This window comes from Poromitra crassiceps (genome assembly GCF_964638095.1).
Source record: "Poromitra crassiceps genome assembly, chromosome: 18".
NCBI classification, from domain to species: Eukaryota; Metazoa; Chordata; class Actinopteri; order Beryciformes; family Melamphaidae; genus Poromitra; species Poromitra crassiceps.
The window spans coordinates 32,048,008-32,062,043 of NC_139636.1; the positions used below are offsets into that span (position 1 = coordinate 32,048,008).

Here is a 14,036-nt window from a genome sequence, read left to right on the forward strand (position 1 = left end):
TTATACATATTTAGTTCCGGTGGAGCACTAAACCCAGCAATGCCATGCTCTATCTATAGAACTACATATTTGCACCAGTGTAGTAAACAACATAATTAATAACGTTCAAAAGGGCATTATGTTTAATGCAGGCAAATTACAGGACTATCTTTCAGATAGGAGTTTCTCTGTGGCTGTGGGTCCTCATATGTCTGAGTCCGCGCCATTATCCTGTGGGGTGCCCCAGGGTTCGATTATGGGTCCATTTCTCTTCGCTTTATACATGCTCCCTCTAGGACTCATTATCAGCAAATTTAAGGGTATTTCATACCGTTTCTATGCGGGCGATATTCAGCTGTACTTTTCTTTTAAACCTGACAGGACTGGAGATTTTAATGTATTGCATGATTGTTTGTCTGCGATTAAGGATTGGATGGCCAGTAACTTTCTTCAGCTAAATGCTGACAAAAGTGAAGTTGTGATTGTTGCTGCTGATAATATTGCTGCTAAGGTGGCTGGCTGTATTGGGTCCCTTAACTCTAATGTGCTCCACCCTGAGAAATGTTGGTGTGATCTTCGATCAGGCTATGCACCTTGACAAACACACCAAGTCCTTGTCCCGTACGTGTTTTTTCCATCTTAGAAATATTGCAAAGCTCAGGTGAGTTGTATCCCACCATGAGTTGGAAATGATTATACATGCCTTTGTTTCATCACATCTGGACTATTGCAATTATCTTTTTACTTGTCTCAGCTAAACATCTCTGGACCGCCTCCAACTGCTCCAGAATGCTGCTGCCAGTTTGTTGAGCAGGTCAAGTAGGTCATGTCATACTACTCCTGTCTTGGCCTCCTTGCACTGGCTTCTTGTTAACTTAAGGATCCAGTTCAAGGTTCTGGTGATTACATAATGCATGGTCAGGCACTTGCATATCTGTGTGACCTGCTCCACTCGCATGTCCCCAGTCGGTCACTGAGGTCTGCTGACCAAGGCCTATTGGTTGTTCCCCTCCACCGGGCTCAAAACCAAAGCCTTTGAGTCTGTAACTCCTAGGTTGTGGAATGCTCTTCCTCAGGACTGGAGAGCTGCGGCCTCTGTAGACATTTTTAAAAAGCAGCTAAAAAAGCGTATCTTTAGACGGGCGTTTGCTTAGACTTGTTGTGTTGAATTTCTGTAACCCTGACTGTAGTCCTGCCTTCTGTATTTTCCTCTCTGTGAGAAGTGCTATACAAATAAAATGTACTTACTTACTGTACAAACACCCCATACCTGTAACACCAGTGTCATCATACACGTTCTTGTACACACCCTCTGTTCCTTTAAGAAAAGACACACCTGTCTGACACACCTGTCTGACACACCTGTCACTGGATCACTGTAGCATGTCCAGTAGGAGGCAGTGTAGTGTCACGTGTCCAGCAGGCATGTGGGTTCTTGTGTGTGCCAAGCATGTCACTGAAGGTCAAAACACACGTTATGTCATTATCAGAGGGTAAGGCCCAATTCAGACACAATCCGTCCAGACGTATAGTAGTCCGGCTGTAGTCCGGCTGTAGTCCGTCGGGGTGGGCGGATCTCACTCACCCTCCCCCCCCCCCATCCCCCTCCTTTCTGCCTTCTCCCAGAGTCCCCTTCAAAACAAGCATGTGTGGAAGTGAACCAGGAAAAGACGAGTGCTGAGGCAGGCAGCTTTCATTGACAAACTAACTGGAGGATTTTTATTGTAAAGAGAACAGATATACTAGCCTGATATTCAGCCTGAATTGTCAACTCGTTAACTCATTTCCTCTTCTGGAGCCAGGCTACAGATATACAGGATATAGCTGCGATTTTTAGAGAGAGAAGAGTGTGTGTGTGTGTGTGTGTGTGTGTGTGTGTGTGTGTGTGTGTGTGTGTGTGTGTGTGTGTGTGTGTGTGTGTGTGTGTGTGTGTGTGTGTGTGTGTGTGTGTGTGTGTGTGTGTGTGTGTGTGTGTGTGTGTGTGTGTGTGTGTGTGTGTGTGTGTGTGCGTGCACCTGATCCTGTGTGAACTTAATACAAAACCTATTACAGAGATGCACAAAACCGGAATGACTTTGCTGGTGTCTGCAACTGCTCCCACCAATCAAATGTTTCCTTAGTGAACTTTACTGCTCAAGGGTTAAAAGAAGAAGTATGGAGGAAGTAATGAATGAATGGAAATCATTCACAATGTGCCCTATTGCACCATTTAAACAGTGTGAATGCTGGCTTTGTGTAACAGATCATTTTTCTTTTTCACGTGTCACCCTTGAAATGCCTGGAAAAATACTGATAGTTGATGTTATTAATATAATATGGTGCTCTATGCATTAGGATTGACCCCTCTATCCATAGCATATTTGTATCAGGCATGCATCTATGGCTAATATAGCCATAAACATATAATTGAATTATTTTGGATTTTTTTTATCATAGTTTCATAGAAGCCCTTAAAGTCGAGCTGACTTTTCTTTTCTTTTAGTTCAAATACCTGGGTATGCAGTGCACCTATTTAATAATGTATGCCCAAAAAAAAATCGCAAAAATCTAATTTCTTTAGTTTTTCACACTTTTTCACATCAAAAGTTCATCTTTCAAGATTTCATTCATAACAGTAATCTACAGTTTGCTGACGTCACCTAGTACTATCAAATTTCTACCCCATTTCAACCAATCATATCACGACATGCAGCTGTCAATCAAATCTTCATTTCAGGATAATTTTCTCTTCCAAATGAAGGAGAAAATAGCACCTAGTGCCTGTCATCTGGCAATGTGTTGTGCACACCGGATAGTTAGTTAAGTTAGGTTAAGTTAGTTAGGTTAAGTACATACATAAGTGCCTGGGTAGCGAGCAGACGGCGGTATTTGTCAATTTCCCTGGAGCTCAGTCAAACTTGATTTCACGTTAGTTTTTATTGGGAATTACAATGAAAACTAACGTGAAATTATTAGAAAATGGTCGGGGGCCACTCCCTGTCGCGGGCCGCATCTGGCCCCCGGGCCGCAAGTTGAGTATCACTGCCATAAACCTAACTACTAACTTGGCCAATTGTATGTTGATATACACAATAAAGAAAACAGTAATGCCTAAGAATGCAAAGAAATGTAACTGGCTCGTTAAAACTCGCATTCCAGGAATATTGTATTTACCGCAATAATGGCTCGTGCCTGAGAGCCTGGATGTCAGGGGTCACACCTCTGAGAATCCAGGCTGACGGGCTGCACCTTCCGCTTCAGCAGCTGGCTGCCTGCGGCTCTCTGAGCTCCACTCAGCCACTAAACCTCGCGTCACCAGGCTCTTCCCAAGGAGAGCGCCACAACACGCTGAATCCCACTTGATTTGGGGGTGGAACACGCCAGGATTGGCCAAAGCCCAATCCAGTCCCCAAGAATTGTCAAATCAAATCATCGACATGCTACTATGACCCGCCTCTCAACCTGTCATCTCAGACAAGTTATGTTTTCAGTCTGAAACGGACTCCGACCCACGCGCCACTTGGGCTCCGAACGGATTCAGTTCGACTTTTAAGTTTTTCTTAACCCCAACTACACAATCTGTATTTTTATGCCTCCGCCGGCGATAGCCGAGCCGGAGGAAGGTTTCGGGACGTACGTCCGTCCGTCCGTCCGTACGTCCGTACGTCCGCCTTGACGGAAGTTTGTCACATTTGGCTCAAACGTCCACGTGGACTCGAGGATGAACTGAATACATTTGGTGGTCAAAGGTCAAGGTCACTGTGACCTCACGAACACCATTTTCAAGCCCGTTAACACAATATCTCAGTAACGCCTTGACGGAATTTCTTCACATTTGGCTCAAACGTCAAAGTCTCGACAGACATGGATGTCGACTGCTCACTTGTTGGCGGAGACATATATCCACGGTGCGTCGTTCTAGTCTCTTGCTGTCACTTTTATACCTCAGAGGTCTGTTATCTTATTATAATTAGAGAAGTGTGTGTGTGTGTGTGTGTGTGTGTGTGTGTGTGTGTGTGTGTGTGTGTGTGTGTGTGTGTGTGTGTGAGTGAGTGAGCTGAATTTTGTCCGGCCGCGGCTGTGCCGTTTTACGTGCGATCGGGCTGAATACTAGGGCTGTGAATCTTCACTGGACTCACGATTCGATTCGATTGCGATTCAGAGGGCTACGATTCGATTCGATAACGATTATCGATGCATCTCAATGCATCTTAAATCGATGCATCACTTTTTTTCCCGAATACATGATTTTTTTTCTCACTTTCTTTTTTCTCACTGTGTGGCTACTTTTAAAAATAAAAGTGCATTTAGAATTGCATTGTATTATGATCCATAATTAAAATAAACAACTGCATGTACTTCCATTATATTTTATTTGATTATATAATTTTTTTTTTTTTTTTTGGACATTTGTGAATCGATGCAGAATCATGCAGGTCCGCATCGCGATGCATCTTATAATCGATTATTTTAGACACCCCTACTGAATACCATAAAGCTCTCCTGTTTGTCAGTCAACTGGTGGGATTATGAGACTGTTACTGTCTGTCCTCCCTGGTCCACCTGCCTCACATCTGACCACAGCAGGTCTATTTTCATGTTGTTCCATTCACTTCAGCACTCTTACATAACAAGTTCCTCTGTGTGTGTGTGTGTGTGTGTGTGTGTGTGTGTGTGTGTGTGTGTGTGTGTGTGTGTGTGTGCGCGTGTGCGTGTGCGTGTGCGTGTGTGTCTGTGTGTGCGCACACCCTTGTTGGTGATACTGGGAATGTGCCCAAGTCAAGGTTCTCATCACTCAATGCTTTGTGTGTGTACAGGATTAAGTTACAGTAACAACGTTGTTCCATCTGCTTGTAAATGAGTGTGTGCTTGTGTGCATATAGCTTAGCTTTCTATAGGTGGCTATTAGGGGTGCACCGATCGATCTGCACGCAATCTGTATCGGCCGATTTGGACCTCAAATATGTGATCTGCTGTTTCCGATATTCCTTTAATTTTGCCGATCGCATAGCCGATCATGCTGCACGTGAGAAACATGAGGCAGCCCATTTTCATGTCTTCAATGTCTATCGTTTAACTTTCATATTGTGCTCTAACGTTTATATCATTGTGTTGCAAAGCACACGCTTTGCTTTCATCAGTGTACTCACCTCCATGCACACACCGCACCAGACTGTCAACACACCTCTTGCGTCTTTGAATCACACAAATCAGCTGGTGATTAGAGCAGACTCCGCAGAGAGAAGTTATCTCCAGTCCTCCCGCCTACCGAGGCATTTGCATGCTGTTAAATCCGTGTGTATTAAAGTCCCAGATTAACGTGGTAGTCGGGGTAGTGCACGCGCACACACAGACAATTTCCACGCAAGCATTGATGTTCCCGCGGGCACTTTGAAGGAAGCGAAAGTGTGCTGCTATGTGGATGTGCGCTCCATTCAGACGGATGCGCTAATTAATGCCACTACTCAGATGGAGTTTAGCTCGTGTGTAGCTTGTGATTCTGTTGTTTCTCCCGTCATGTAACCCTGTCACCATTATGTAGATCGCACTCATAGTGCTGCTAATTATAACACTGTAACTCGGCCTCGATGGGCGGGTCGTTTTGATGTTCGTTCGATGCGGATCCCAATGTATGACGGTTATTGTGCATAACCCCGGTTCTATGAGTGGGAGCTCTTTGGCTTTAGTCATGGTTCAAGACTGGTGTTTAAGAGTAACTGACTTACAGTTTACCTAATTATCATTTATATATTATTAGTTGTTAATTATCACTATAATTGGCCTATATAACAGCAAGCTTGGTTACTGACCTGTTTGTATATTTTATTGCCTCCTTTTTCCAGACCACACACAATCCTACTATTCCTGTCATAATGCTGTAAAAAGCCTATACTGCTGTACTGTACTGAAGAGAACTGACAACTAAACGGTTGAACTCCCATCTGTCTCATGTTGGCAGTTTCCTTTAGCCTACAAAATATAAAATAAATATATATATATATATCGGTGATCGGTAATCGGTAATCGGTGATCGGTCGATGATCGGTTGGGCAGATATTTCTCATAGGTGATCGGCAATCGGTGATCGGTGGCAAAAAACGTGATCGGTGCACCCCTAGTGGCTATGTACAATTATTAGGGCTGTCAAACAATAAATTTTCTTAATCGCGATTAATCTTGCGATTAACTATAGTGAATCGCGATTAATCGCATCTTTGTATCGCATGTTTAAAATGCCATTATTTCGCATTTCAAAGCATTTTTAATTAGATATTAATCAGTCTTACCAGTGTGTCGTGATTGGGAATCAAATGAATGCAAATAAATGTACTTTGTGATCTTGAATTTTAGATTTATTTTCAATTCAATAGAAGTGCAATGTAGACAGGAGGTAACAATGTGTACAAAATATATCTTGAATAGAAAAAAATGCACAAATGTAAACAGTGCAGTACACGCTCCAGAACCGATACTTCCGGCCAAAATGACAGCCGAAGAAGGCTGTGTCAAAAATCTTTCTTCACTATTCACTTCCATGTGAATAATGGCTCGGTATTGGAAACTGTGTATTGATAACGTGTATATCGCGTGAAGCCATTGGAGCCGACCTCCCAGTGGTTAGAGGACCCGCGCATCCGAGACTCTGAAGGAAGAATGAGTGATGAGTCTTGCGCTAGGTAGCTGGCTGCTAGCTGGCCGCTAGCTGCTCTGGTATGCTTAGCTTTTAGGTGATAGCTCAAACTCGATGTACTTCGGTGATATTTTAATTCCGTTTTACACAAGGTGCAAACTACTGCTCTTGACTTGTCCACTGTGCCATTTGGGGAGTTGTTTAAAGTAAAACGAGACATTTAGAAGCGTATTGCGGTCTTTCTCTTCCATGCCTGCACAGGCAGGAGACAGGAAACCGCTGCGAACGGCTTGACTACAAGTACGGGTGCGACGAAGGGACAAAATAGCGGCATGCGATTAACGCGATTAAAAAAAAATAACATGTTATGGTCGGCCCTTAATCGCATCGCGATTAACGCGTTAACGCTGACAGCCCTAACAATTATACAACAGTTAGTTCCAGCCGAGCAATTTGATTGGACAAGAGGCATTCCTGCTGTGATGATATTTAGTTGATTAGGTTGCGTTCACAGCATGGATACATTTGAACTGAATTATGAACAACAAGCTGAAATGATCTGTGCTAACCTAAAAGTAGCTAGCTTAGCTAGCTTCATGCACTCGGGAAATTGTTTAACCTGTTGCTCGGCAACCCTTGGTAGTAGTGCCCTCCCGAGGGAACTTTTTGTTGTCGGAGACAAATAACTGTCTCAAATTACTTTAACAAAATACTATTATTACCTGATTAATAGCTTTTACAACTGTTACTATAAAAGTAACTATAAAAGCAACATCACACTAGAGGTCGTGATGTTACACTGGATATCGTCACGGCTGTGATTGTCTTCTACGGGCCCGGCAGGCCTGTAGAATGGTAGCCCCTGTCAGGCCAGAAAAGATATTGCAAAAAAAATTAAAGTTTTTTTTCCTGCTCTCCCCAAAATTTCAATAAAACTTTATGGCATATTATTACAATACAACAATACTGGTTACTGGTGTTGACAGTAATACAAGATGCCAAATCATTGAAAACAATAAGCATTTTGCTTTTAGGAGCATTGTGCCAGCGTCCGGCGCTGTTCCAAAATGTGTCAACGTGTGTCGTTGCCTGGGAAACGCACATCCCATAATACAACTGTTCGCAACCAAGTATGATGATACTTGGTTGGGATGCCATTGTGAACATAGATGCGAACAGGTTAGCTAAAAATTTAGCGTCGCCAGCGACGGCCCCCACCATTGTGGTCGGGGTACGTTTCAAAATCCCTCCAGGCCTGAAAACACTGACGTTACTGTCTGTAATGCAGCTTTTAAAACCAGGAAAAAATACTTATGCCATGTCACCGTATTACGATATCCAAACGCTAAGATGATATCTAGTTCCATATCACGATATCGATTTACAGTACTTTTGATATATTGCCCAGGCCTACTTCATCTGTCCCTTCCTTGAGCCATTGGCTGAGTTGAATGAATTTGATACAGGTTGGTGGTGAAAACATTGTAGGGTTGCTGCTCAGCCAGCAGTCAAGCTGGGATCACTTTGTACTTCAAGGGTTATGAGGGTTCATGTCACCTGCCCTGTGATCCAACGTGTGTGTGTGTGTGTGTGTGTGTGTGTGTGTGTGTGTGTGTGTGTGTGTGTGTGTGTGTGTGTGTGTGTGTGTGTGTGTGTGTGTGTGTGTGTGTGTGTGTGTGTGTGTGTGTGTGTGTGTTAGAGAGATGCATGATATATTGGCATATCAGTATTGGCGGATGTTATTAAAAAGCAAATTGACAGTGTTAAGTTTTGTGGAATGGCAACGATGCTTGACGTTGACCAAATCTTCATGTGTAAATTGAAGGCAATAGGTTTTAAAGAGGAGGCCCTGAACTGGATATAGTCTTATCTTACGACCTGTCACTCATTCAATTTCAACCCGCCTTCAAAACCAGCAGTGGCTGTTAACTGGCACAGACTCACTTATGTAGTATGCGGAGCGCAGCGATTCAATGTAATATTTGAGTCTGGGGAGAGACTAATGAACATCAAACAAGATGTAAACATGTCGGATTTAGCAAGGATACTAATTTCCATCCATAGTCCCTGGACAGATGACGGAGAGAAAAGTGCAAACAGTCACACAATCAAAGAGTTAGAATAATGCAAATACAGTCAATTAAAAGAAAATATATACCTAGTACCTAAAATACAAGGCAGAAGATACAATAAAAACACTTGGAAGTGGTCGCAGTTCTGATCTGCCTTGAGCCATTGCTTGAGCTGGGTCTTAAAGGTGGGTTTAGGAACTGGTTCAATGCGACAGGCCCAGACGATCCTAGACAGGAGACAGGGCAGAGAATTCTGCTTGTTTCTCTCTGACTTTCAAACCTAAATTGATAAACTTTGGTGACGTTCATCGTCATTCTACTTTTGTTGGTGGCTTATTAACATAGGATCCTGTGGTATGATGAACTCAAAATGCATATTTATTTTGGGTTTCCAGGGCCTTTAAAGTGGAACTGAACCTGTTTGTCACGTGCATAATGAGTCCGTTTCAGACTGAAAACATAGTTTGTCTAAGATGACAGGTTGAGAGGCGGGTCATAGTATCATGTCAATGATTTTATTTGACAATTCTGGGGACTGGATTGGGCTTTGGCCAATCCTGGCGTGTTCCGCCTCCAAATCGAGTGGGATTCAGTGTGTTGTGGCGCTCCCCTCGGGAAGAGCCTGGTGACGCGAGGTTAGTGGCTGAGTGGAGCTCAGCGAGCCGCAGGCAGCCAGCTGCCTTCGTATTGCAGAGCGGAGAGTGCAGCACGTCGGTCTGGAATCTCCGAGGTGCGACCCCTGACAACCAAGCTCTCGGATGCGCGCGCCATTATCGCTGCTGTAACGATACGATATCCCTGGAATGCGCGTTTTAACGAGCCAGTTACATTTCTTTGCATTCTTAGAGATTATAGTTTTTGTTTTTTGTTCATGTTTCTAACAATTGGCCAAGTTAGTAGTTAGTTTATGGGATAGGAATTCTGCCAGATGACAGGCACTAGGCGCCATTTTCGACTTCATTTGGAAGAGAAAATTATCCTGAAATGAAGATTTGATTGACAGCTGCCATGTCGTGATATGATTGGTTGAAATGGGGTAGAAATTTGATAGTACTAGGTGACGTCAGCAAACTGTACATTACTGTTATCAATGAAATCTTGAAAAATGAACTTTTGATGTGAAAAAGTGTGAAAAACTAAAGAAATGATATTGTTGTGATTTTGTTTGCATACATTATTAAATAGGTGCACTGCATACCCAGGTATTTGAACTAAAAGAAAAGAAAAGTCATTTTTGGGTTCAGCTCGACTTTAACACGTTCAGTGCCAGCGACGCCATATGGCGTCATAACTCCAAATTGTTTTTTTGACGGGGGGGTGTCGATCTAAGCTTCTTACGTCGCCTCTAACAATATTGTAGCTATTGGAGGTCGATAACCTATTTTACAAACCCATTAGGTGGCGACAGCACTCTCCTGATCAGAGAAAAAGGAGCCAAACACACAGAAATAGTCACTGTGGAAAATGAGGAAATCGCATCGCATCCGTCCGTATGCATCGACGTGCCTCCATAAACGAGCACAACGCCAGCTGTGCCCCCAGCAGCAGCATCCGCTGTCACAACTGAGCACTTCCATGTACGCTGCAACAGCACATTCACATAATCAGCATTATTATTCCGAACTGGAAGCATGCCAGCCCGTGACAAACACACGCGGAACCAAAAAGCTGAATGTCGCGCACCATTCACTGTGTGTGCGCAGCAAACTCAGCAGAGACTGAGAGCCACCAGACACATAAGACACACCCAGGAGGCGTGTGCAGTTGAGGGGGGGGGGGGGGGGGAGCACGGAGAGCAGCAGAGCAGCATACACTTCACCCAGACAGACCCAGACATCAGAAAATTAGCTTCAGAGTCAGAGATGTGCTTGAAATGTTTAATTTCACAAAAGGCTCATTATCTCAGCTCGTAGAAAAAAAGGTATGTTTTTCGTTCAATCAAGCTATCTTCTCCGGCTCATAACTAAAGAACGGAAAATGGGATCAATAAACTTTTTTTTGCAGGTGATAGAAGAGAGTCTCATCGTTATTTGTGCGTGTTCAGTGTTTACATAGTAATTATTAAAAAAATTATATGACTGTTTTAAAATGCACTGCGGCCTATGTGGCACAGCAAGCAACCTTTTGCCCAAGGGCCGTGGCACTGAAAGTGTTAACTATTCTCTCCTCTTGTCATTTCCCACCATGCAAAAAAAAAAAAAAAAAAGTAGACAGATTAGCTAGTATTCATAATCGCATTTGACAAGAAGACGAGTCTTATTTTGAAAAGAGGACAGGGAATAATGATGAGGTCATCTGGAGGACAGACGCAGTGGGTTAAGCATCAGAGTAGAAGGATCAAGGTGAGACTGAAGGAGAGAGATTCCTGCATCATGCACATATATACAGTACACTTGTGTGTATATATATATATATATATATATATATATATATATATATATATATATATATACAGTACACTTGTATTGTCTGTTCTCAGCTCCATCTGGTCCACTGGAACTCAGAGAAGTACAGTTTGTTTGAGGAGGCGGTGATGGAGGACAACGGACTGGCTGTTATTGGAGTCTTCCTTAAGGTACAAACACAAACACACACACACGCACACACACACAAACACACACACACACACACACAAACAAACACACACACACGCACACACACACACACACACACACACACACACACACCAGGGTTTGTGTGGCTGGAAGAGCTGCCACGGTCTGAAATACAAGTTATTTTAATTCACTAGCTGATCGTTTTGGCCTGAATGAGGCATTTCCACTTCACCAAGAGCAGGTAGGAAACTTTGAGTCACACACACATACTTTTATTACCTCCACCAGTCTGTCTGTCACCTGCCCTGTCTGTTAGCAGGATTATGGAAAAACTACTCTGCTGATTTTCATTAAACTTCGTGGATCCAACTCACGAAATGAGCCTGTAATAGCAGACTGGACTATTGGCCTTCGAGTGCATTTCTAGTTTGAGTAAGTAATCCAGTTTCATGTCTAATCCTTGTTTAGGTGGGAAAGAGACATGAGGGGCTGCAGAAACTGGTGGACGCCCTGCCTGCAGTCAGACACAAGGTTAGTAGACACACACACACACACATTGTTGCCTTGTTTTGGGTGGTGTGTCAGGCCTGTGATGGTGTTCGGCTAACAGAGAAGACAGCAGGATGGTGGAGAGGAGCAGGAGAAAGCCACAGTTAAAATGTGAAAGAGATCTGGAAATTGGATGTTTGCAGCGATCCACAGTCGAGAAACTCCAAAGGAATTAATCAGACCAGTGAGCATGTTGTATGTTGTATGTTGTATGTTGTATGTTGTGAATCCAGACCAGTGATTCTTCACCTGAAGGCTGTAAAAACATCAGTAATTGTTATGGCACTTTATTGTAGGGTAGCTGGCTCCCTCTAGTGGTCCAATCCAGAAAGTACAGACCGTGTCAGATAGCCCCCACTCACAGGCATGGGGTTTACAGACAGTGGTGGATAAACCCACTTAAACTCACTTTACCCATCATTTTAGGCTGATATCAATATTTTATGGTGTAAATTCATTGCACATCTATATGTGTAACTGTTATGAAACTGGAGGAGGTTATATAAAGATATGGGCTAAAACTTTATTTATTTTTTATTTTCACCAAAATAATATAGATTTTTGTGCATCTTGGTGGTTGTTTGCTTTTTCATATCTTTTTTAACCAATATTTCTTTTAGAATGACAAGACATTAACATAAACAAAACTCATGAGACTGAATTAAATTAAAAGTAAAAAAAGGGGGAGGGGTGTAGAGCAAATACATGCTAGGTTACATAGAATACGTAATACAATGCTATAAAGGACAGACATCTTACAAGGGTGCTTACAAGTGTATCAAGGAATGACCTCAACATGGTCCATGCATTTAATAAACATCTATCAGCATATTAAGCAAGTATGAGGCTGCTCCCTCCATACTCACAACATTCAGAAATCCTCCCAGCCAGTTATTCAGACACAAACAGTTATTCAGACACAAACAGTTATTCACACACAAACAGTTATTCAGACACAAACAGTTATTCAGACACAAACAGTTATTCAGACACAAACAGTTATTCACACACAAACAGTTATTCAGACACAAACAGTTATTCAGACACAAACAGTTATTCAGACACAAACAGTTATTCACACACAAACAGTTATTCACACACAAACAGTTATTCAGACACAAGCAGTTATTCAGACACAAGCAGTTATTCAGACACAAACAGTTATTCAGACACAAACAGTTATTCAGACACAGTTATTCAGACACAAACAGTTATTCAGCACAAACAGTTATTCAGACACAAACAGTTATTCAGACACAAACAGTTATTCAGACACAAACAGTTATTCAGACACAAGCAGTTATTCAGACACAAGCAGTTATTCAGACACAAACAGTTATTCAGACACAAGCAGTTATTCAGACACAAACAGTTATTCAGACACAAACAGTTATTCACACACAAACAGTTATTCACACACAAACAGTTATTCAGACACAAACAGTTATTCAGACACAAACAGTTATTCACACACAAACAGTTATTCAGACACAAACAGTTATTCAGACACATTCAGACACAAACAGTTATTCACACACAAACAGTTATTCAGACACAAACAGTTATTCAGACACAAACAGTTATTCAGACACAAACAGTTATTCACACACAAACAGTTATTCAGACACATTCAGACACAAACAGTTATTCACACACAAACAGTTATTCAGACACAAACAGTTATTCAGACACAAACAGTTATTCAGACACAAACAGTTGGGTTTCCTATAATCTTCCAGTTTGTGAGAATGAGCTGCTTTGTGGTTAGACAGGCTAACATCAGTTTCTGGGCGGATGTGGGTTGAATGGCAGCCTAGTAAGCATTAGGGATGTTCATTTTGAAAATTTTCCATAATCGATAATCGGTGAAAATTAACGATCAATTATCGATTATCGATCTTATTAATACTTATATTATTTTTTATATATATATATATATATATATATATATTTTTTTTTTTACAAAATGAATGCCTATGGCAGAAAATACGAAAGACAACGTGTTCTCCTCAATGAACTCTTTATTTCAATGTGTCTCCTCTCCAACACTCTGCTGTCCCCGGCGCATGCCGGTGTGAATTTCCCATGTTTAAAACAGTTTTGTTGGCACAAAGGCCCGTGCCCAGCCAGAAAACTAGAGACTATATGAAGCTCCACCTCACGTTAGTCGGCTGTGCAATGGAGTGGGGCGAGGAGGAACAAATTCCACCCAAACCTAGTCCAAAAAAAAAAAAAAAAAAATTAATAATAACAAAATCGATCCAAATTCCA

At 42.2% G+C, this 14,036-nt stretch overlaps 1 protein-coding gene across 1 annotated transcript in view; it reads left to right on the forward strand.

Moving 5' to 3' along the window:
• ca5a (carbonic anhydrase Va) overlaps positions 1-14,036 on the forward strand; it is a 32,223-nt gene that overhangs the window by 11,972 nt on the left and 6,215 nt on the right. The window contains exons 4-5 of the mRNA XM_083654531.1: positions 11,141-11,236; positions 11,685-11,747. Coding sequence (XP_083510657.1) covers positions 11,141-11,236; positions 11,685-11,747 — 159 coding nt within the window. The remainder of the gene's footprint in view (positions 1-11,140; positions 11,237-11,684; positions 11,748-14,036) is intronic.